This window comes from Ochotona princeps, chromosome 28 (genome assembly GCF_030435755.1).
Source record: "Ochotona princeps isolate mOchPri1 chromosome 28, mOchPri1.hap1, whole genome shotgun sequence".
Classification (NCBI taxonomy): domain Eukaryota; kingdom Metazoa; phylum Chordata; class Mammalia; order Lagomorpha; family Ochotonidae; genus Ochotona; species Ochotona princeps.
In genome coordinates, this window is record NC_080859.1 from 14,187,415 (window position 1) to 14,213,937 (window position 26,523).

General features: G+C 35.7%; 1 protein-coding gene across 2 annotated transcripts in view; it reads right to left on the reverse strand.

Moving 5' to 3' along the window:
* The window catches only part of ST8SIA4 (ST8 alpha-N-acetyl-neuraminide alpha-2,8-sialyltransferase 4), an 83,148-nt gene that overhangs the window by 38,161 nt on the left and 18,464 nt on the right, over positions 1-26,523 (reverse strand). The window contains exon 4 of one of the 2 annotated variants that reach the window (XM_004586184.2): positions 2,902-3,195. The exons of the other annotated variant lie outside the window; for it this stretch is intronic. Coding sequence (XP_004586241.1) covers positions 2,902-3,195 — 294 coding nt within the window. The remainder of the gene's footprint in view (positions 1-2,901; positions 3,196-26,523) is intronic. 2 annotated transcript variants of the gene reach the window in all.

Here is a 26,523-nt window from a genome sequence, read left to right on the forward strand (position 1 = left end):
ATTAACTAGGTCTTAAAGTTAGTAAGGCTTCATAATTTTCAGAGTGGAAAGATCATAAATGATGAAGTCTCACCGAAAGAAATACCATCTTAATGACCTTATCCTCCTGGTATTCAGAGCCATGACTTATAAATCACTTCAATTTTCTATTTGTAGTTATAGTGCTTGGAAACATCTTTAAATTTTAGCATCTTGATTATCTCTACCTTTAAAATGTATGTCCTGGGCTATGTGACCTTCCAGGAACGTCAGCAAATTCCAGTAATCAATAGAGAACATGAAATTCTCTAAACTACCTTGTTGAATTTTACAACCACAGGATTTCAGAGAAGTAAATCAGAGGAGAAATCAAACATATATTTTAAAAACATGCCTTTGGGGGAGTTTGCCCTTGCTTTCATTTCACGTCAATCTTTGCTTCATCATTGTTCACACTTCCTGATTTTCTTCCAGAATTCTAGGAGCTTTGCAGAGTGCACATATCATGGCAAAATGCAATATTGCATGCATTAACATATGACTTCAATAACTCCATAAATGAAAGTACCTTCCAGACATACATTGATCTGAGTGGGAAGATCACAGGCCATTCTGGGGCTACTTTTTCTGTCCCTGGTTATGGTTCAGAACTTAGTTGACTGACATTTACAGTGTGAATAAACAGATGTGTGAGAGCATGCAAGTGGTGAAGTGTGTTATTTCTGGAGAACTCAGAATGAGCCTCTTCAGAAACAGCCATAGTTCAGTAAACAGAAGAACGTGCATCATTCCTCCAGCAGTGGTTAGAAGGCTCAACTGTGACACTTCAGAACAAAAGACTTAGGAAGTAGTGAAATGGATGATAAACTCACGGTTGTGCAAGAAAAATGACAGCACATAGAAGATTTATGATAAATTACTAAAGTGATATTTAATTCTTCTGTTTAAAATACATAACAGTCTATATAAATTTCCTGTTCATAATTACATATAATTGTATATGTATTCTAACTGATGGGAAACTCCAAGTTTGATTTTGGCATTGAAAACTAAAACAGTAATGTAGGGACTAACATTACTTATTCAGGGAAATATTAAAAAATGTGCTTTTGTGTCTATAGTTAAGTGCTTACTTTAAAATATCTGTGATTTATTTAATTTTATATCAGTTATTTATTTAATATTATTCAGTTATCTTTGAAGGTTGTGTTTGCTGAAGACAAGAAAGTGATGCCTTCACATTTTTGTATGAATCAGATGGTACTGAATATTGGTCTGGCAAAGAAAATAGTGTTTTCTTAACACAATGGTCTGTAAAATCACTCTGTGTTATGAGTTAAGTTGTGATTACCAGGAATTTTTTTAACTTACAAAAATAAGTGAGTGACTTATTATGCAAACCCATGTATTTTATCTTATTCTATGAAAACTTTCTGTCAGAAACCTAGAGAATACCTATTGAATAACATGGCTTAATTAAAAGAGTATGATTTAGTTGTAGGCAGAAGACCTCAAGAAAGTCTCCAGAAATTTATACAGAATCTGGCAAATTCTTTCACAAGACGTGTGTCAATAACAAAACTTCAGCCCCAACCGTAGTTTATGAAGCAAATTATTTTTGACCCTGGATTTGGGAACCCTTTCGTTTTAGCACTTGTATTTGTCATATTTAATTAGTGTTCTAGACTGTCTTCATTTCCATGTCCACTCAATCCACCCTACAGCTTTATCTTCCTGTGGTAAATTGATCAAGAAAACGAGCTGATTTTATGCATATCGCTTCTTGTCAGAAGCTGTCTTCCATCACTAGAATTATGCTTCAAAATTCAGACATCTAATTATGTTTCACAAAAGATGAAATGATTTTCCTTCTCCACCATATCTTACTGTATGTTTCTAACTTTTAATTCCAATGCAGTATATGAATTCCATTATTCCTTATACTTACTGTGTCCTTCAATATTTCTTTGCTGTATTCTTTGCAGTGATGCAATAGCATTTTTTGTTTGATTCCCTCCCTCCATCCTTCATTTCTCTCATCCTTTATTAATGTAGTTTTTACTTCAAAATTGCTATGCTGTATCTAAAATCCAGTTTAATCATTCAATCCATATTTTAGCTGTCTATATGAACTTGAAAAATTTAGATCCGTCACGATATATGCCCTTGGGCTTTTGGTGAGTTCTGTACGTCTCTGCACCACAGAGCACAGACATAGCTTACAGGCAGCAATGGTATTACAGTGTTTGTCACTCAATCTTTGTTCAATATAGACACATACTTGTTTATTTGTTGGTTAATCACTTTACACATTTACACATCTACATGACTGAAAGTCGCCTTTTATTCGTTTGTCATTTTTAAGAGTTTATTTCTTAACATTTTCCCCCTTGTGCTTGTGATAATAAAAGGGAAATGTTAATTCATAAAAATAGCATCTGTGACTTTGAAGGAGGTAACATTAAGGCATATTATCTCAGCCAGTTTTCCCTCTCCCCAGTAAGTTTCTTAGCTACAGATGGGACTTAATTGCTCCTTAAATACATCTAACATTTATGCTTGCACAATCTTGCCCACTAGCCATTTAGCACTTCTGTTGGAGTTTTCCTACCCAAAATTCATCAATTGTACTATGAATTCTATTTTTCTTTAGCATTGAAAGCATTAACAATCTGCAGTTCTTCATGATCAGACACAAATAAACGCCAAAATCAACAGATCACTTTTTTTTATGAAAAGCATGTGTTAAAATAATATGGTATACAAACAAAACTCGATCATGTGAATGGAGTAGCTGTTGCAAAATAAAGGAAGCATGTAACCATTTGGAGATTTTACTGAGGTTCCTTCCTGGGTAAGGAAAAAGAGTTAGTTATGTATTCCATTGTGCCAAGGACAGCCTGGTCTTTTGCAGTCACTTACCCTCTGACAGCATGAATAAGTCTCAATGATGGATAGGCAGTGCGCACTTTCAGTTTATTCTTAAGGATTAATGCATTAACCCATTCCACGTGCTTCTCTCCTCCTTTGACCATGAAAGCAGGAATCCAAAGGACACTGTCATTCAGCATGGACAGTCTATGCACAAACTTTTCTCTGTCACTCTCATTCCGAAAGCCTCCAAATGCTCTTTGTACAACTGATGGGTTCATGGTAATAAAATCTGATTTAGTTCCCACATCTGCAGCAAACTCCACCACAGGGGCTAGATTACACCTGAAGAGGGAAACATTAATGGACACATGAAAAATAAATATGAAATATCCACTCACAAAATGATGCGCATGAAAAAAAGAATGAGGAATTACTACATTTTTTTCAGCAGATTAGAAAAGATCATCTTCTCAGCAAAATTACTTTTATAATAGTTCACCAGACATACAGGATCATTGCATTTAGTAAATAAGTCTCTAATTGTCACATATGATAGTGCAATCTTTGCTTAAGTGTACACTTTGCTTTTATCTTCACAAAACTACAAGCTATGAATTAATAGTAGAGAGAATAATAGTATATCATCCAGATTATTTAGCTAGGCCCTAGGCAATTTAAGCATGTCCAGCTTCATGAGTAAGTATAATGCAACAGACTTGGTAGCCTACACCACTTGTCAAGTGTTTGGAAAACATAAATACATGAATATTACTTATATGCTGTCTATGAGAAAATATAATTTATTACAGTATTTTCCTATAATTCCTTCAAAAATGCCTTCTGGAGATAAAAAATGGTAAAGAAATATGTAACAGACATGGCATATTTAATATGCATTTAAATATTTTAAGTAATTGTAGAAAGTTCTTACTGTAAGATCAACTATCACTCTTGCTCCTTTTGAATAAATCTCCCAACGGCCTAATGCTAAAGTGCTAGAATATTAGCTAAACATACGCTTATGTGCTAGGGTACGTGAATTGCTAAGGGAAGCCATGTGTGGAAAGGAGAAGACTCCTCGTCTTGCTGTCTCGCCAGACCCACTGAACCTTAACACTGTCTCGATCTGATTTCATTCATGTGCCTTGGTTCAACTTTGTATTTTAACAAAGCTTTTGACTTTGAGTTTTTCTTTTAAACAATCTGTGATGTTTCTTTGATTCTGTCACATAGATCTTGCATAGTTGGCTTAAACGATTTGGCTTAAAATTTTTTTTCATTTTACTTTCTGAAACTGAATTCCATTAAGAAAGGATGAGTTATACCTTTGAAACTATTTATTCTTGTTGATTTGAAACACAGAGCAACAGAAAGAGTGAGAACAAAACAGAGTGAGGAATCTTCCATCTGTCATTTGACTCTCCAAATGCTTATAGTAGCCAGATGTGGGCCAGGCTAAAGCTAGGAACCAAGAATTCCATACAGATTTCACATGTGGGTGGCAGGGACCCAAGTACTTGAGCTTTCTATTGCTGCCCCCAAGATGCATTACCCAGCAGCTGAACTGGAAATGGAGACAGGAACCAAGCAAGGCACACTGTTACAGGTTATGGGAAACCAAACAGTGACTTAGCACCACAGTGCTTATTTCCCTAGGTTATATATGTAGTAAGCAAGTGTTTACTGAAAAAAAAAAAGAATCTTTTACATGTGTATATGTGCGTGTGTAAGAAAGAGAAATTGATATTCTCTCCTTTCTTCCAGAAGACTTTGAAGATAAGGAACAAACAAATTGATTTTGTGTTCCTTCACTTTGCCATTTGGTTACCTTGTGAAAGTTCTTTCTGGCGTATCATTTCTTAACTTAAATTTTAATTAAAAAGTAAAAGCAGGTTCTCCTATTAGAAATACTGGTTTCTTTACTGTGATTTTTTTTCTTCCTACTTTATCTTATTACTTCCTAGATCTCTCAAAGCATTTAGCTATAACAATAATCTTCATTTTCACCTGATTAAGCAAATTCGATGGAGCGAGCTCCTGTTACAGCAAAAAAGTCACAGATAGTAACATGTGATACTACGAAGAAATTGCAGATTAAATGTTAGTACATTTTCAATTTAAGTATCTCAATTATTCCACTGTTTTGTGATACAGTATCTGTTTGTTTCTACCTATGATGTGCCAATATTGAATTTAGATTTTATTTTTTTCCATCATGGCAAGGACACCAAGGATTAAACTAACAGGAGAAAAAATTACCATGCATTCACAAAGGTCAAAGGAATCATTTTACTGTGGGGAGTCATGAAGATTTAGACCTTGCTAATCTCTAAAGCATTAAAATATGTGACCCAAACAAGCAATAAAATGATCTAAAACCTGATGCCAGCACCATGGCTGAACTGGTTAATTCTCTACCTGCAAGCTCCAGTATCCAACAGAGGCACTGGTTTGTATTTTAGCTGTTCCACTTCTGATCCAGCTCCTTGGTTATGACTTGGGAAAGCAATGGAGGATGGCTCAAAGCCTTGAGATCCTGAACTCACATGGACGACCCCGGAGAAGCTCCCAGCTCCTGGCTTCTAACTGGCTCATCTCCAGAAGCAAGCCATTTGGGGAGAAAACCAACAGATTAAAGATCCTTCCCTCTTTCTCTTCTTCTCTCTATAAATCTGCTTTCCCAATATAAATGAATACATCTTTAAAATGATCTGAATCCTAATAACTGGAGACAAAGTGCTGTATGTCTTTATGCATGCAGATTAAAGATGGATTCCCAGTGAAAGAACTGAATACATCCTAACAGTAAGATGATGGACTCTCTGACATTACCCATGCCTACATTGTTAGGAAACACTTCAATAGCAGCATGATGGACTTGTGACTGTTCATGAAGGCCATCCATTGTAAAACTAGAGGGGAAATCAGTGGGGTTGGGGGAAGGACACAGGCAAGCCCAGGGCCAATGGAACTGTATCATAAAACAAAATAAAATATTTTTAAATGACAGGAAAAAAAACTAATCAAGCTGATGATAACATGAACTTTGATAATGTGGGTAAATGTGCATTCTGGCATCTCTATCACAAACAAATCTACAGACAAGCATGGCAAGCACTTATCAAACATCACAATTAATATAGTCCTGTCTAAGGAGATAGATTTAGACATCACTTCCTACTATAACAATTCTCAGCAGCTTCCTTCATAGGACCCCCACTGAAGAGAAATCATACTTATATTCATTTGTCTTTACTTATAAATTCACCAAAACTAACCCGTTCAAACACAGGACATATTATTTCATATGGGTGTATTTTTTAAGTAAGAAATCATAGACTATCTCTACACTTTTATTTGCTTTACTTACAATATATTTAAGAGTCCTACTTCTTACTCCATCTTTTGTCAACACTCACTGTTAGAATTGAGTATTATTCTGAAAAATGACTCTCTGTATCCCTTAGGAGTATATCCATACATTAAGGCTAAGGTTAGAAAGGCAGGTACTTTCCATTTTGGAAGCAAACAAAGCTAACAGAATGTTTTGGAGGAATATGGTTTGTCCAGAAGACAAATCTAGGCATTTGACGTGATGAACAGACACTACATGAGTTTACTGGAAATAAGCAGCAGTAAGTCCATCTGTGGAGTGTTGGGCAGTTTTGTGACGAATGGTAACTGAGCCACTGGAAAACAACAAGAAAAGACACATCATATAGCACAACTGATGCTACATCTAAAAGTGCAGTTTCTTCATGTTCCAGGAGTTATGTGTATGCTTCATTCATTCAAAGGAAAGAGTCACAGCATCTCCATATGTGGCCAGGAAATTACTATGTGATTGAGTCAGATATTGAATGATATAATTGCCTGGATGTCACATATTCAAGGAAAAGAATCAAGAAACCAAAGTAATCACCCAGCTGTGCTTCCAGCCCTCAGTCCTGTGGGCTTGGGAGCTTTAGAGTGTTCCCAGAAGCGATAATGCTGACCGAGCAAGGTTACAAATCTATTTGCAATCACAACATTTTCAACTTTCTGGCAAGTGTGTGTCTCAAGTGTTTATAAATTGGTGCATGGCAACTCATGTTATTCTCAAATCTCTTAAATTTAAAAACGACCAATTCTTAAATGACTTTTTTTTGTGAGTCAAAAGTGCTATGTGTACATGAATACTTAATACATTTAAGCCCATTATCATGGACCAAATAAAATGCCTTGCTTTGCGGCTCAACTTCTTTTTATTACTTTTTCATTTATTTTAGTCAAAAAAGAAAAGGGACTTATGCATGTGAACACACACAGCGAGACACACATAAAAACACACAGAGGCATACAGCCCAAGGGAAAGACCCTCCATTCTCTTTTTTGCCCCCCTCCCCAACAGCCTGCAGAAACTAGACCTACACCAGGCTGACACCAGGAGCTAGGCATTCAACTCAGGTCTCTTAGTGGGTGGCAGGGACTCAATTCTGAACTGTCACTTGTAGCCACCCTGTTACCTATTAGCAGGAGCAGGCAGTAGCAGGGCCAAGATTTGTGCCCAGTCACTCTGATTCATGGGGTGTAGGTGATCCAATTGAATTCTTAAGCCACTGAACTATACATACTTGTCCTCTAAATAATTTTTGCATATCAGGGACAGGAAAACAGCTGTACAGAATGAAATACATTAACTAAAACCCCTATTTGCTGAAAGTTCATTAGTTCTCAGTGTATTTTCCTAATTGTCCATTACTGAATAAACAGATGCAAAAAATGCAGCCAGCCCCTTCTGTGCTCTGTATCTGTTGATTCTCTTGTGATCTCATATCACATGTGATAGCTTTTCAATATTCCTCCTATGCAGACTCTTAGGTATGTTCACTTACTTCAAGGTTATAAAAGTACTTATTTAAAAATTTATAAGGTGAGTTGATGCTTATTTAATAATAAATGACTCATGAACACAAAATTTCCCAGGGAGAAATTTTCTTGATATTTTTTCAATATTCTCTTCAATTTCCTTAAATTACAGCTCAATAATTTAAGGAACTAGAAAGTCTTATTTTCATTTACTCAACTGGCATTTAGGAGAGTTTATTCTGCAAACGGTACAAATGAGGTGTTCAGAACAATGCTTCTGACATTATTTGCATGATTTCATAACAATATAATTTTCTATGTATATACAATCTTAACAGAAGTCATTATTACATAAATAGGATAATGCTTATTAATTTAGTCATGTTTAAACTCACTTGATGGTATACTTTATGTATTAGTGCTGTTTGTAAAAACAGTTAGCCACTTAAGACACCAAATGAGGAAAACCAGTTGATCATTGCAGGTTATTACGACACAGATTAAATGTATACAGAACAATGTTCAGTGGATTAAAGAATCTTTTCTCTCTCTATCTTTGACTAATATTCAAACAAGATCCAGACACCTAGTTTTGTCCTATGTTTCATTTGGAGGCTTTAACTGTGAATTTTCTTTCCCTGAATGAGCCCTGAAATGTCTTATCACTACCAGTGGGGCGACCGTTGCTAATCCAGTCTGAAGCAGAAGAGCCCTTATCTTGGCTGCTCCAAGAGAAAGCTCCTGGATTCTCTAATGTCTTTTACTCCTCAGTCTGGAGAGCCAAGAGAGTCAAGTTTGTGAAAATCATTTTACACAAGAGTTTGTGATCATCCTCTTGTAACTGTTGGATGAATTGGAATATGAACCGTTATCAGTCTTTGCAATCCTCTTGAAGTGAAGGAAGTAGGCACTAAATAGACCCAAAACCAATCATTTTTACTTTGAGGTAAGAAGTAGTATTAGCTCTACCTGTATGGTAAGTAAGGCACAGTGAGAGAGTCACGTGCCAAGGGGAAAATGGTTTAAGAAACACATAACCTAGTTCAAAATGACTCTAGGATAGGAGCTTAAGCCAAAGCTCTTCAAGCATGAAATTTCCTCCATAACTAGGCTAAATGTCTGCATATTGATCCTTCACAGCAAACTTTCTGCAGTGAACGAGTGCTTTATCACCTGTCCAGAGGATATAGTCCTAAGGCTAACAGAATGTAGTGTACTCTACATGACTACTCAGCCAGGTTGTTGTCTGATCCTGAGCAGATATTAGCAAAGTATCTGATTAAACATGTAAAACACAATCATATTTCTACGTTTCATACCGTTTGACAATAAATATTCTGAAAGTGTTACTAAAAGTGTTAACTAATTAAAATGCTTTCCTGAAACACAAAACATGGATTAGAAGATGATTGTGTAGCAAAGAGTAAGAAATAACGATGAAAAACTATCCCCCAAAATTAATTTTATGCAGCAGATGGACATACAAAAATGCACACAGAACTCCATACACAGCACACTTGATATTTGCTACCAAGAGAACAGTTAGTCAAATCCTCAACTAGACAGAAGTAAATATAAATGACATACATCATGAAATAATGATGAAACAGATTTGTTTGTGTTTGTAGCAAGGGTGGGAAAAAGAATGTCATAATTTCCAGAAAAATCGCAGAATGAAAAATAATCAGACTCATTTTAGAAAAGGAAAAAGATGAATATTAACTCATAAGGTTATGTCATCCTTACACTTCATTCAAAACAAACATGGAATTATTGGTTAAGTTTTCCTTCTATTGCATAGCTATTATGAAAGAGTTTAGATTTTAGAGAAAATACCTCATTCCAAGATGAACCAGTAGAGGATAATCTCTCTCTCTCTCTCTCCCTCTCTCTCTGTCTCTCTCTCTCTGCCTATCTTTCTCTCTTTGCAAATCTGCCTTTTAAATAAATGAATAACTCTTCTGAAAAAAAGAAAATGTTAGGGTACCTAGAGACCAAATTCTCACTGCGCACGCACTGGGATCCCATATGTGCATTGGTTCACATCCCAGCTGATCCAGTTCCCTGTCTCTGGCCTAGGAAAGCAGTAGAGGATGTCCTAAAGTCTTGGGACCCAACACCCACGTGGGAGATCCAGAAGCTCCTGGTTCCTGGCTTCAGGCTCCTGGCTTCTGATTGGCTCAGCTCTAGCCACTGCTGCAACTTGGGGAGTGAACCAACAGATGGAAGATCTTTTTTTTTCTGTATCTCCTTTTATCTGTATATCTGTCTTTCCAATAAAATAAATCTTAAAATGTTGAATGTTTGAAGAGTTAGATATGTTTATCTAAATTGGACATCATAGTACATATATATGTACATTATGTATAAAATTGTGAAACATCACATAGTTTCTGAAAAATGTGTACTTTTTAAAGTGGCAACTGAAATTTTTAAAAGTAAGGTCTATAGAATTGGTGTTGTGGCACAGTACATGAAGCTGCTCTCTGGAACACCAGCATCACAAACAGGTGATTGGATGTTCCACTTTCTATCCAGATCCCTGCTACGATGCCTCGGAGAGCAGCTGAATAAGGCTCAGTTCTCGGGCTTGTGCACTGCCATGGGAGATTTGAAGCAAGTTCCAACTTCTTCACTGCAGCCTGATCCAGCCCATTATAGTCACTTTGTGAAATGAAGCCAATATTAGATTTCTCTCTCCTATCTTCTTCTTTCTCTACATCTCTTCCTCTTTGTTTTTCTGACTTTGAAATAAATAAATTTTCAAAAGTAAGTTAATCTAGGGATATTAAAATCTAGGGATATTAAAGATATTTGAATAGCAGAAATTTTAACCACTTTTCACTACCTGGTGCTGGCAACATAACTGTAAACAGTAATAGCAAAATCTAAGATAGGTTCTCCCAGTGTGAGGAGCTAATTTAGTTGTTTCATTACAGCATTCCTATTGCCTAACACTCTTATAATGAATGCTCACTAATTATGTCAAGTGAATATATGTCCATTATTTGTTAAAATCAGTAAGTAGCAATGTCAGTGAATTTTATACAAATTAACTATATATTACATGGTCTGTTATTCCATCCATCAATATTTAAAATCTTCCTTTTTTAAATGGATTTTGCATGATATTGGACCTTGCAGATTTCAGTGATGAGAGTTTATTGTGCTTCTACTTTTCAATCCTCTGATCACTTGTTCTCTACAGTCAGAAATCAAATTCAGCCAATTTAGAAGTCTGTGCAACAGAATTCTCTAGTAAGATAATGGCCTGAGTCTGTTAACTTGCCATTGAGTTCTGAGATATCCCTCATTATTAGGGCATGGCTGGACTTTTATTAACTCTCATCTCCTTAAACATAAGGCCATGATGAGAAAAATCTAGTCTTGGTTATTTTGGGTCAATTTCCCATTCTTTTCATGTCAGGAAGAGAAGAATGAAAACATCTGTTACATTTTTTGCTTTTGGAGGTAAATGTTAGAGACCCTTTCCATGCGTTTATGGGATGTCATCAAATGACAGGAGCAGTCAGTCAGCTATTCAGTGGTTTCCAAAATATATCAGCTATTCAACTAATTATTAATCATGAAAAACTTTAATTGCCAGAAATTGGTGGCAATCACTTTGCCTCTGGGGTAGACTCAGTTCCTCCACAGCTTGTTGAGTTTCAATGCCACACTCTTATTTCTATAGTCAGTTACTGAACCTTAATAGTTTTCCCCTTGTCAGCACTTTCAAGATGAAAATCAGTAATTGTAGGTTCTCTTGTATCCTCCAGAAACTGCTTGTTTCTTTTTATTTTCAAACACTGTGTCTCCAAAACAGAAAAAGAAAATCTGGGACATGTTTTACGTTTTTTTTTTTTCTTTCGGATATTTTCTATATCATTTTGGTCACCGAATTTAGTCTCACACACAGCATTACTCCTAACAAATATGACCATTCTTACTTTCATTGCTACTATCCAAATTTAATTATGTCTTGCCTAGATTTTTATAATAATTATAATTTATCTACAGCACGGTCAAGTTCAGTGGTGTACATTTGCATGTAATTACATTGGCAAAACATATACAAAATGAATGGAAAAATTAATGTTAAGCAGGCTATTGTTTGATCAGTTATATGTTTCATTTTCACATTTCCCTTCACATATATTATATGGAAAAAGTAGAGACACCTTAAATGAATTAATGTGAAATATGTTTTCTTCTAATTACTATTACAAAGTAGACGACTTTGTTTTCATTCTAATAAATATAGAGTTTAAAATGCCACGTTCTGTTTCATAAGTTACAGATATGCTATAATTCCATCTATCAATCTATCTATACATGTGTGCATACATATGTATGCACATATATATAGATGTTTATACAGAGATGTGTATCCATAAATCAACCAGCCACACAAAGCAAAAAGTGTCTACAGACTATTTTTCTGACCACATTTCCCTAAACAATATAACAATCTTCTACTCAGCATTCACATTGTTTAAATACTCTAAGTGCTCTAGAAATGGTTTAAAGTACATTGGATGATGATCACAGATTATATGCAAATACAACACCATCCAATCCCCATGAATGCTAAGAGCTGACTCATCACTGCCCTTGACCTTTCTTCCTAACATAGGTGTTTTTTGAGCAGTTACCTACTACATTACGGAAGTAAAAAACCGATTTAGCATGTATGTATGTCCTTAACAATCATAGTGTGCATGAATCTAAGAAGGAATGAGAATTTATGAAATGTTACTATTGATACTTGAATCGCCCATGCTGGAAAACAAGGGCAGAAAAATAATACTGTATTTCTCTGCAGTTCATGATGTAGTAAACTATATACAATGAGGTCCTTGTAGTGATTGTAGGAAAGATATCTTTGTGTTCTCTTCAATGATTATACCATCAAGCTCCTCACAGAAACATTACTTTGACATTTAATTTTTTATTTAAGAATATTTTGAAATGATTCTATCATTCATATGGACATATCTTTTCCCTGATTTTTGCAATCCAAGGTGGAACTGTTTTCTAACTTAATATATATGATTTAGGCAATACTGAGTCAGAAAGAGTCAGTGTGATGCCCAGAAGATTTAAACATTCTGAAAACAATCAGCCACTCAGAAAACTATTATGTGAGTCTAGAAAAATAAACACCTCTGATTTCTGATATCATAGAACAGTCCATGGCAAATTCACATTCTTTCATCATATTTAATTCTTAAGGGACAACTCTCAAGTTTGACTGTAACAGAGTCATATTTTCCCTTGTCTAAGAGGCCCTCATGCCAGGCTCATTCCTAAACCCTGAACATTAGTCTCAAAATATACTTCCTGTTCAGTGAGATGGCTCAATGGCTAAATCCTTGCCTTACATGCCTCAGGATCCCACACGGACGCTGATTCACATCACAGCTACTCCACTTAACTTTCAGCTTCCTACTTGTGGCCTAGGAATGCAGTGGACAAGAGCTCAAAACTTTGGGACTCTGCACCCACATGGGAGACCTAGAAGAAGCTCCTGGCTCCTGGTTTCAGATTGGTTCAGCTGCAGCCTTTTCAGCCACTTGGGAGTAAACCATTGGACAAAAGATTTTTTTCTCTGTCTCCTTCTCTCTCTAAATCTGCCTTTATAATAACAAGAAAATAAAATTTTTAAAAAATCCTCCTAAATGTATTCCCACATTCATAATAATTGATAATGTTTGAATTTAGGTGCCCATCATCACATTTCTTGAAACTATTCTTTCAATAAGTTCTCAGTCATTTTTTTCAATGAGCCAGGATCCTTCATGGACCTTAGTGGATATTTAGTGGAATTATTTTGGAGATATTTTTCAGCAACTGTGAAAGAATGAAAATGAACAGAATGACTTATAGTAGAAAATAATAGAATCTCCTGAAGATTATGGAAATCTGTGTCAGATATTCATGTGTGTATATTTAAATGTAGGGAACAGGAAGTACCTATAGGTGCCAATAGGTAGTGGAGTTGCTGATCACAATATGAAGTGCTGGTTTTGGTATACTTGCTAAAAGACAATGAAAGATACTGTTCTAACTAGCTACTTTTAAAAGTCCTCTCAACTTCAATCAGTAGAAATAAAAATTATGTCAGTAAATTATTTAACCTCTATCTTAATCATAAACACGTATCTTGAAGGTTTCAATTTTTAAAAATCCCTCATTAGGACACTTACAACTTTCCAGAACATTCTCTCTACATCTCCCTTATCTAGTTTTTTTGAAGATTTATTGACTTCTTTTGAAGACAGAGTTACAAAGAGATATCTTCTATCCTCTGGTTCAGTTCTTAAATAGCTGCAACAACCAGGGCATATGTCTAATGAGATCACCTTGATATTTAGCTTTATTTTTATAAGTAACTTTCCTGTCTGCAGGGCTTTGCTTCCAGCTCCATTGGTACTTTCACTCTGTTACCTCGTTATTCCTTTCTACTTGCCCATCCCATTCATTGATCTCCAACTCCAATCAGATTAGACACTCTCATTTATCTGTGTATCCCTAATACTTTCAAAGGTTGCCCAGAAATTGATACCTAGTAGCTGTCTGATAATTATTCACTAACTCAATGAAATACTTGTGAAATTAAATTAACAATATATTAGGGGAATTACTGCTTGAATTTTGAAGACTTCAAATAATTTTTAAGACTAAAAAAGTTAGTTTTATTTGAAAGCCATTCATTCATGGGAAATGTAACACCAGTACTCAAAAATTAACTGCAAGATTCTAATTTTAAACATTTCCCTAAACAATACATGAAGCACAAAATGTGACCCTCAAATCGATTAGGACCATTGTGCTTTGGCTCAACTCAATACTGTGGCACTATTGGATCATTTATTAAGTTTACTAAATACAATACCTATCTGTTACCGCCATCTGCTAGGGACCACACATCTCTTTTGTTCAAATACTGAAGATCCATGGAGCAGTGTATTGGTAATAACATTTTAATCATGAAGAAATTGCCAAGAACAATGGCTCAGTAGCTAAATATTTGCCTTGTATTCGCAGAGATTCTGTATAGTTCTGGTCTTCCACTTCATATTGTGCTCCATTTTTGTGGCCTGGGAAAGCAATAGAGGACGGCCAAAAGCCTTGGGATCCTGCACCCATGCGGAAGACCTGAAAGAGACTCCTGGCTCCTGGCTTCAGATATGCTAAGCTCTGCTTGTTGTGGCCACTTGGAAAATGAATTAGTGAATGGAAGATCTTTCTATATATCCTTCCGTCTGCAAATCTACCTTTCAAATAAAAATAGATAAATCTTTGAAAAGTAATAAAGGAAAAATGAAAGAAATCTCACTTTCATTCACAAACATTTAGAGCTTGAGTTGAACTATACCCAACATTTGTTGCAGTTGGTACTGCATTCTCAATTTTTTGGAGTGTCTAAAATATATATTCTCCCTTACAAACACAGGGCAATGTAAAAACAAGAATAAAGAAATACTGGTTGCCTATAAGAGAATATTCAAAATTACAGAGTACAAGACCCCATAAGTTTAGCATTTATTCTAGAGAAAAAAAAATCAACCTCACTTAGGCAATTAGGAATTAGCTTTGCATTGCTACAGTAAGTAGTAGAATAGCTGTTAAAGAAATGATAATGGCCCACCAGGGGCATGGATTTCATCTCAGGTTGTGTGAAAAAAAAAAAAGCCAGCAGAACAAATCTTGTTCTTTCTTGTTATAGAAAAAGTTGTTATACCTTCATTTAAAAACAATCCCCTGGGCTCATGCCTAGCTAAACATCTCCCATGAGGGCTGCCATCAAAGGATCCATCACCTGCCAAAGGATCCATCACCATCTTGAGATCCAGCCTTTGATCATGGATTTTGAGGGGACACTCAGGCCAGTGTGTACCAGGGTACGTAATGTGAGAGTTCAAGTGCCAACACAGCTCTAGAACAGCATCATGTTCCCATGCATATTCTTGTTTTTTTTTTTTTTTTTAGTTCTTTTTTAAATGACTATTTATCCTCAATTTAAAGACAGTATCAGTAGTTAACTGATAGGGAAGATCACAGATACACAAACACAGTCACAGACTAACACTGGAAAACACTCTACCAGAAAGAAAAAAGAAGGCAGATTAACTACCACACATGAAAGCTAAAACCACTTGTGAGTCGCCCTCTAAAAGAGAATACAGTTCCTGTTAATATTCGGCATTGTCTGGCTGTTTATAGCCTTTTCAGTGCCTCCAGGAGTGCTGTGAGTTCAACAATGCTGAAGGATTGTTTTCTGTAGTTGGAAAACTTGGGGTGGTTACCAGTGGACTATAAATGTGAAGATGCCCTTGGAAAAAAATGCCAGGGTCTTTTCTCCAAACCTGTATTAACTGATGGTGACAGAAAACAACTTCTCCTTCTTCTAATAGCCTTTGTATTTATTGGTTCTTCTTTGCTTTTTTTTTGGTGGGGGGGGCATCCCAGTGACTTTCCAAGGCTCTGACCTCATCCCAGTTACAATCATCGCGTGAATCATTACACTGAGTTCTGTTTTGGTTTGACTAAGCAGCAGTGTTCTTATCCTGCTCAAAAGTACTAACACTTGTTTGCATTCATCAGAAAGAGAAACAACCCTGGACAAAAGGAAACAAAAAGCCAGATCAGGATTTGTAAAAAATACTACCTTCCATGTTCTTAACCCTGGAAAGGAAGTTTATCCATAAAATAGGGCAACAAGAGGGGAAAAAAAAAAAAAAGATTGAATCTGCAAAGGAAGCTGATGGGACCAGTTCCAAAGGAATCTAATCTGATAAAACCAAACTCACAGAATTCTACAGCCACACAGAATTTACAAGATCTTCTGTTCAACTCTCTCACTTGGCAGACCCAATGATGAAGCTGAAACCCGAAGTGGCTTATATTGTTTGCTGAAAGTCACGCTATATTTAGCTGCCACACCAATCGGCAGAGCCGCATTTCTTAATTCTCCAGCGATGATAATTTTAACTATAATTCATGGGACAGTATGTGCTGTATAACAACAGTGGCCATTTATTGTAAAATGTTTACACTCTCCCTGTATAAAGTCAGATAGACTTCACAGCGTGAGTATATCACAATTAAACTCATTCTGAACCATCATAAAGATTCGTAGTCACTAGATAACTAAATTATGCTTTTGTGCATGATACTCGCATTTTGCTTCTAGAAACAGAAGTAAAATAGAAGATGAAGATAACTTTCCTCATATTTCACGGAAAGAAATTGGGGACTAGAAAAGTTACGAAATTTCTCTAAATGGAACATATAAATAGAGAAAGCTAGGATTTGAACACTTGATTTAGATTTTTAGTCAGCTGATTCAGTTGATAACTTGTTTAAGAGAAAAAGCAAGTTTCCTGTTCATCTTTTCTTCAGAATATTTTAATATATTTTTTGGTGCACATTATGCTCATGGTGAAATAAAGGAATTCCCACAATGTGGTTCACAGACTATAAATGGAGATTAACGTGACAAAATTGAGTTTGATGTGTGTGTATGTGTTTTAGTTTTCATTTTCTCTAATTGTTTTAAATTGTTTCGATAGCATGTACTGTGAAAAATATCCTGTAGTTTCTTCCAAGGTCAGAGGATAAGATGGCAGTCTCCTGAGTCAGGGTGCCATCAACATGTGAAGTGTACCACGGTTGACAAGTGTCCATTCTCCAGAGTAAAAAGCCCTTTACTTTTCAGAGTAAATACACGGGTACACCTAAGCCCTTTTGTTACTTCCAGCTTACAAAAAAAAATCATCAAAAATACTGGATTTTGAAGTGAAAGAGAGGAAAGTTGTACTGTTGTTTTGCTAACTTGCTGGGTACACTCAAACCTCTTGTTCTGTGGGAAGTGTGTTTGATTGAACTAGGAAGCTAAGAACCAATTTGGATTCGTTTACTGTCCTACAAGTTAAGCATTTTAGAAAGTGGCCTATTTTGTTCATCACCATTTGCCCTCTCCATTTATCATAACAACCCATATTGTTGCTGTCTTCTAGATGCTCATTTGCCTTCAACCCCCAACTGCAGCTGTCACTTGCTGTCTCCACATCCATATGGTTTGTGATAATACAGACTGTGTATCCCCAATCGCAAATGAAAAACTGAAGAAGCTCCAAGAGGTAAAAACATTTTGATCAGTGACATGATGCCACGAGTGCAAACTGTATTTCCTGTAAGGAGTGGAATGCAAAATCGAAACACCTTAAAATATGAAATAAGATTACCTCTAATTTATATATATAGAAGCAAATTTCATTTCATGTTTAGAGTTTGCTCTCATTTGTAACATATTTCATTATTTACATGGAAATTTTCTAAAATCCCAAAAAGCCGCAAATCAAAAACATAGCAGGTACCAAGCATTTCAGATAAGGGATACTCAAACTTTGTATAACTCCCACCATTCATATGTTACCTCAAAAGCATGAAATGTACGTTTTATTATGCTATTCCTTTACTAAATGGTTCCTCAGATTATGGGAAAAATTAGGTTTATCTAGGAGACTCTGTATCACCTGTGTCTTGGCCTCTGTCTCTCGAACCTTACCTTCTTCAACTGACCCAAGCCCCTCTAGCACTGCTAGTCAGGTGCTGTCCCTTTCAAGGAACTGTCCTGAACCATCTGGTTTACGACTGTTCTCTGCCTTATCACCAGTGCTTAGCTCTGTCAATATCTCAAATAAAACAATTTGCACATTATTAAACCTAAATTTACCTCCTTCATTGCACTAGGACAACCTCAAAAGTATACATGCTCTGTCTCTCTCCTCTCTCTCCATATATATGTATATACATATATATATATATATATATATAATATATGTAGTATATATATTTACTACTTTATTTTAATTTGATAAATGAATTAATGAAGGAAAATTGTAAGATTGGAATTTGTGATACATGTCACTTGAAACAACAGGTTCTGAAAAATGATTCCACTCAGAGTATATTTTGCAAGCCTCTTTCCATTTAAAGATGAGTTTGATCACTGAAAAAATAATAGTTGAAACCAACAACAAAAGCTGTATTTTGAAAATTTTATGTCAGGGAAGAATGATCTCTGTAATGTGCCACATGAAGCTGAGTCACCCCATGCTGCTCACGCGATGGCCTGATTCTAATCACTCTTGCCGCTCTGGTGTCTTCCTGATAGAGTGTTCCTGTTTTTCACATCTTGCATTTATTCGTCATCAAAAACTTCCATCTGTAAAACATGTTCCAGCTTTTATATCTTTCAGTGTACCTCTTCTATTGATAGCAAGAACAGCCATACAATTCAGAGAAGAATAAAACAAGTCAACTGACGTGTCTCCCAGAGTCTAATGTCACTACTTGGACAATTATAACGTAACAGAATTTCATACTTGATGGCCTTTCATCATTTCATTTCAGTACACCTTTTATGATCACCTGCCAATGCCATGCTTGTTTTAAAAACTCGTACTAGAATAATACCAAACTCTTACCCTACAACTATAAAAAGCTTCCTGGGCACATTACCTGGAATTCCTCTTTCCCACTTGATTAATGACTAATATTGGGTCTGGCACAACGGTTTAGTGCTTAAATCCTAGTCTTGCACATGCTGGGATGCCATATTGATGATAGTTTGTGTCCCAGCTGCTCCACTTCCCTTCCAGATCCCTGTTTGTGGCCTGGGAAAGTAAGGGGAAATAGTCCAAAGCATTGGGAACCAGCACCCAGGTGGGAGACCCGCAAGAAGTTCCTGGCTTTTGGGCCCAGCGGCATGGCCTAGCAGCTAAAGTTCTCGCCGTGAACTTGCCAGGATCCATATGGGCGCCGGTTCTAATCCCAGCAGTTCCACTTCCCATCTAGCTCCCTGCTTCTGGCCTGGGAAGGCAATCAGGGACAGCCCAAAGCCTTGGGACACTGTACCTGGTTCCCGGCTACGGATTGGCACAGCACCGGCCGTTGCGGTTGCCTGGGGTGTGAATCATCAGATGGAAGATCTTCCTCTCTGTGTCTCCTCCCTCTGTATATCTGACTTTGTAATAAAATAAATAAATCTTAAAAATAAAAAAAAAGAAGTTCCTGGCTTCAGATCAGCTCATACCCATTTTTGCAGCCACTTGCTAAGTAAGAGAGTGGACAAAAGATATTTTTCTCTGTCATTTCTTCTTTCTATAGATCTGCCTTTTTAAAAATAAATAAATCAATCTTTTTTTTAAATTGACTAAAATCCAGATGTACAAATGGGCTTCAAAAACATGGAAAACGGAATTAAAGCACAAAAACTCCAAAAATTTCAGCATCTATTCACTTCTTTTCTCATAATGAGTATTTTACACAAGCTTGTTGAAGACCATAGTCAGAAAATAGCAGTATTCCATATTGCAAGCCTTAAATTTCACATTTAGCATTTTCAAAATAAGAAGTGAATGACTAGAATAAAATATACTTTTACTGCTTATACATGAAGAATGAATTTTATGATAAAAGGTAATAGATAAAAAACAAGAAAGATAATTGAATAGAAAGTTGCAAATCTTTGAGAGAATTTTAAGCAGAAGGTAGAAAATATATACAACCAATATGCCCTAAGCATTGCTACCATTCTAAAAATTGAAAATGGCTATTTAGAATAATACTAATGTTTAACAATCTTTAAAATGTCCCACATCTGGCTCTCTATGTTGAACACGATTGCCTGCTATTTGCTGTTTGAGTTGAGTGGAAGGGGAAAGAATTAAAGACATTCTTTGTAAACACACCTTGAGAATGAGATTTTGTTTTCTCTTGGAAAAGAGTCTTTTTTTTCCATAAAGGAATTGACATTGTTATGGACAGTCAAGAGGCTGAATTAGGATTTGTCATAAATTATCCACCAGTTATGGCTCAAAATTGAGTTATAAGGACACACTGCGCCGATCAATTCTTTCACTTTTTTCTTTTTGAAATATATCAGCTTTTTTCTTAGGAAAATACATCAACGTAAAGTAGAATATCTTTATTGTATCACTCTGGTTTGCTAAGGAGAGATATATATCTAGTTTTAATAACTCATATTTTGTAAACGCTCAGCACTGAAGAGTGTTTCCTCACGTGTAATATAATTGACTAATATGTTAGTGTCAGTTATAATAATAATTCTGAGCTAATATTATACATATTTGATAAACTGGGGAAAGTTTGGCTCTCTGTTATCACTAGACAATTGGAATTTGCATTCCTAGTCTGCTTTAACCATGGCTCTTAGGAAATACTGTGCCAAAGACATTGGCCCATTGAAATCAGCCAGCAGGGTGTATTTTAGTATCATTCATTTAATGTGACTTTACAATATAGTTTTATTGACTATATATTCTTATCTTATAGTTTATAAAAATACCCTGGAAAGGACACACCTGGTATAATTTGTCTCATTGTACAGTGGAATGAATGATGATTTTTAAATGAGATGCCATGAGTAATTCTTAGGAATTGTCAGAGTCTAATTTTCAATCCCTAAGACCTTTTTTCCTTCTACTCTATATTTCTGTAATGTCTTATAAGGGTTCAAATTATTTAGATAAATCTATGCCCTGCTTTATTTATTCATTTTAGAATTCAATATTGTATAAATTCTAAGAAAACAAATATGTGAATATGCACAATTTGTTTTCAATTCTTACATTAATTGGGAATGGTGCAATAGTCCAGTGGCTAAATACTTGTCTGGCATCTGCCGAGATTTCATATAAGTGCCAGTTCATGTCCTGTCCACTCCACTTCCCATCCAGGTCCCTGCTGGTTGCCTAGGAAAGCAGTAGAGGAAGACCTAAAGACTTGGGACCCTGTACCCGTGTTGGAGACCCGGAAGAAGCTCCTGGCTCCTGGCTTCAGATTGGCTAAGCTCAGGTCATAGCAGCCACTTGGGTATTAAACCAGTAGATAGAAGATCTTCCTTTCTGTATCTCCTTCTCTCTGTATATCTGACTTTCCAATAGAATAAATTACTAAATAAATCTTCAAATTCTACATCAATTAACTAAGTAATGTATGCACCTGTAAATAAATGGTCTAAACCTCAATTTAAGTATCTTTTTGCTATGTCCTACAGACACAAACTTCATAATTCTGACAGGTGAGAAACTACTGCTTTGCTGAACACATTTGTCTAGGCATGGAAACCTCAAAAGATTTTACAGTTCAGGATCACAGAGGAAGATCTGGCATTGTTACGTAGTATCTAAAGCCGCCACCAAGGCCCTACCAGGAATGCACCAGTGGATAGAACATCTGTTTTTTCCTCCTTTCTCTGTAATTATGACTTTAAGATAAGTGAATAAATCTTTTATAAAATAAATCACAGGGCCACTTTACTCAAGTTTACATCCTAATTCAATGGATGTGGTGCAGGGTGGGCTTTCTGTGTTGGTTTGTTTTCATTTTGTTGTGCTTTTTGTCATTTGATAGGAAAAGATGGATAGATGAATAGGTAGAAAATAAGGATCAGGATAACTGTTTGGATTTAACATAGATACAGATATAGTATATATATATGATAAAAGAGGGCATAAAAGAGCATAAAAGAGAGCATAAAAGAGAGCAAACTTCCTGTCTGCTAGTTTATGAGCCAAATGTTTGAAACACCCAAAGCTGAGTGAGGTTGAATCCAGGAGATGGGAATTGAACCTGAATCTCCCCCAGTCACTTGATATCATCTGATGACTGAAAGGGTATACATTTGAAGGAAGCCGGAATCAGAACCTCAACGAGGACTCCAAAATCATGCACCCATATGGGATCCTGGCATCATCAGTGGTGCCTTGCTTGCTACGACAAATGCTCCCCATTCCGATTCTGTATTTCTCACAAACTCCCAAATGATACTAAAGCTGACAGTTCAGGGTTAAAACTGGAGCTGTAATTATTTGCTTACATACGTATATACACATGGAAAGTCCTGTCATAAATGACCAGTCATTATTGTTCTTTCTTAAATAAGGATTGTATTCCAAGGAGAAGTCAGGGTGAAATAACAAAAAGGAAGAAAAATAATCTTGCATGGGCAGAAGATGCTCATTAAGAAGTGAAAAGGGAGTAAACATAAAGTAGGAATGGGGGTAGAGGAAAGACAGAAGGAAAGTGACAAATACAGTTAAATTAGAGCCTCTACCTAAGTATCCATGACTCACAAAAGAAATTGTTTTGTTGAATTTAATGCACAATTTCTAAACCACTCCCATTTGACTCACTGTTTTTAGCACCTCTGGTTATCAAGGTGCAAGAACATGTGAACAATTAAAATTGTTAATTATTCCATCCCCTAGAGTCTCAGATTCTAAGTCAGTTCAATGTAGAACCAGACTGACTTGTTTTGTGGATGAACAATATTTCTTTATTATGGAAAACTAACAGTGAAATGTCATCTTTCTACAATACTTAGGGAGCCCAGAGAAGGAGAATCAAAATTATGCCTTAATATATTTTCTTGTGTTTGTGTTGTTTAAACTTTGTGTAATGACATTAACTGAATAAGATATCAATGAGATTAATTGGTAGAATAATAGATTAATGAATGACATAAACAACCACAGAGACAGAATAGCATCACCCATAAGGAAGGGAATGAAAGGAAAAGTGTATTTCGGATTTGCAAAAGTTTGCATGGGAATGTTTCCCAGGTTAGCTTTGAGATAGTTCACATGGTCATGAAAAATAACATTTTCTAAAATACACTACTAGGGAAAATGATATCACTTATCTGTCATTGACTTTTTTACCCACAGGATAATTATTTGCAGAAAGAGAGATTCTTCTTGACATTTGGTAGTGAATTTTGGTACATATTTTATAAAGAGAGGGTTTTGTTTTTTCAAAGATTTCTAAGGAAAGGTAAAGTTCTAGTTAAAGGTAAAGTTTTAGTTAAAGTTCTAATTAATGTTAAATATTTTATTTTAAAATAGCCTTTTGCTTCATGAAGTTACAGGTCGGGAGGAACCAAAGACCTTGGTAACCATGATGCTTGAGGGATCAGTATGCTAATCAGTAAGCATATCAACCAGATCAGACATATCTCTCCATCAATACGCTTGCTATCTAACAGGGAAAGTGACAAATGAATATATGAGCTGGAAACACAGCCAGCCCATCAACCATATTCATGCTGTACGCACAGACACAGAGCTCACCTCTAAGAAATGTAAAATGTACTAAAAATTATAACTAAATTCTGTAATAACATTCAGTAGTTTGACATAAATAGTAACTTATTTCCAGAAAGAATGACATTTTGATTGAATTTTAAGATAAGATCCATTCTGAAATTGACAGGGTGGAGATAAATCATGTGCAGTAACTAAAGTCCAAAGATTCCTGGTATTTGACCCACAAATGACGATCCATTGAAATGATAAAAGCTGGGAAGAATTATAGATATCTGATACAAGTGGACACCATCAAAGACCCACATCCACAATATTTAGTGTTGTTTCTAAAGCAGATGAGAATTCTGGTTTTCTAAGAATTATTAGTTGTGTAAAATTGTTAAGTGGTAACACAATATGTCCTTCAAAATAGAAAACAATTATAGTGCCATGGAAAGTGTTATTATAAATGCATAATACCATGGCAATTTTGTTATAAAATTTTTTTTTAAATTTAAAGGTTGGTTACAAAGGAACTTAGGAAACTCTCTTCTATTATAAAAGTATTACTAATTTAGAATTTGATGTCTTTTACACATGACTCATGCATAAAATCTTTATGATTACTCTTCTCACCTATCAAAGGTTACTAATCAATATTATTGAGGTGAAATCACCTTACTTTTGTCTTCAAGGAAGAATGGATGCCATTAAATTGTATTTTATTCCTCACACCTTATTATTGCTGACTTAATCCCTTAACTTCAGAGACCTACATGCCTATTAATGAATCTTTTAAAATGACATAATTCAAAGTAAAGTTGGTCACTGGGAAAATTTGGATATCATGAATATTGCCAGACATAGCAGCACGTTTTTTTGGCTCACTAGCTTGAAGGATATTATGCACTTGGCAGTATCTTGATTAATAAAATGAAGGAAATGGGACTATATACTCTTTAGCAAAAAAAAAGTAATAAATAAAATAATAGCTTTATTTTGGAGTGGCAAAGTTCCTAGTCACATGACTTACTTTACTTATTTTTTCATTTGGAATAATGGTTTGTAAGTGATAATTGAACTTAATCACAATCATCAACTGTGGAGTAATAACCAAGGGACTTTGTCGTTCTTAATGTTGTAGCTATTTTAGTCCGTGTTTATCTAGAAAAGCTTCCAAAGATGGTTCACACTGGATATTGCAGATTACACTAACTGATCTTACAAACCCATATTAAGATGGATGAAACGAAACCCAAATAAATGTATTCCCTAACAAGCTATTAAATAATAAATATAGTCATTTTCTGTAGAGATCCAGATGAAGTTCCTATCTCCAGGTTTCTCCCTGGTCCAGCCCTGGCCACCGCAGCCATGTGGTTAGTGAAACATGAGATGACAGTTGTCTGTGTGACTCTCCCTTTCTCTTTGTAACATTGGCTTTCCAAATAAATAAATCTTTTCCTAAAAAGTTAACTCTCCAAAAAATTTCCCTGAAAATCAGAAAGTTCTTCTCTGTATCTCCTTAGCATGTGTTTCATTCATAGAAATAAAAATTAGTTTATGGTGACATTCAGATCTTAGTTAAGCTGTTTGTACATTGTATGCTTCTAAGTATATATGTCAGTTACAAACTTCTAGGATTGGTTGCCATTTAGTTCTTAAAAAAATAAGTTTGGGGGTCAGTGTTGCAGCACGATGGGCATAGCCACTGTTTCCTGTACTGCCATTGCATACAGGTAATGATACATGTTCCCAATCTAGTTCCCTACTGGAGTGCCTTGGAAAGCAGCAGAGAATGGTCCAAGCGCTCAGGCCCCTGCACTCTTGTGGGTGACTCAGAAGAAACAGCTCTGTTCTAGCATCAGCAATCACAACCATTTGGAAAGAGAACCAGCAGATGGAAGATTTCTTGATCTCTCTCTCTCTCTCTCTCTCTCTCTCACTCTCTCTCTGTAATTTTGCCTTTTAAATAGACAGACAAATCTTTTTTAAAAAAATAAGTTTTAAAGCTGATCATAAATTCAAATAGTATAAACAGTTCTTGAAGTTCTAATCCTAAAAGGACTTTGGCATACACAAATGTTCAAACAACAGCCAGTGAACTCTGTGTCTCATAACCTCATTTGCATTTCACAGGTTTGTAGAGAAAGGTTCAGAAACCGCTCCTGAAATTGAAGCTCAGAAAAATTTCACCATCTCAGGCTCAATAGATTTGTTCTCAACTTTATCTTCATTTTTAGAAATGTTTTGTCTTTAAGCTACAAAGATAATGATGGCTTAGGGAAAACGCTGGTTACAAAAAAGATTCTAAATGTTCACATGTATAGTAGCCTTTATTCTACAACACATCTCTAAGTTATAATCTTCTGAATGTAAGTAAATTCACTTTTATGGAACGTATATAATAAGGAAGATTCTGCAAATTTTGGATTATGAGCCACAGAACTTTGCTTAAAATAGAACCATATAAACAACCAACACAGAGATGCTCAAGTTTTGTTTGATGAGATGGTACATTAAAATAAGAACAAGAAAGACCACGTCCATTGTCCCTTACTCCTTACTCCGTAACGACAACCTGTCTGAGACCTGGCCACCTGATTCCAAGGGAGATCACAGCTATATGGACCACAGCTTTAAAGAATCACCCCAGTCAATCATGTACCAGGTGAGGGGAACACTCAGCTGTGAGCCAGCT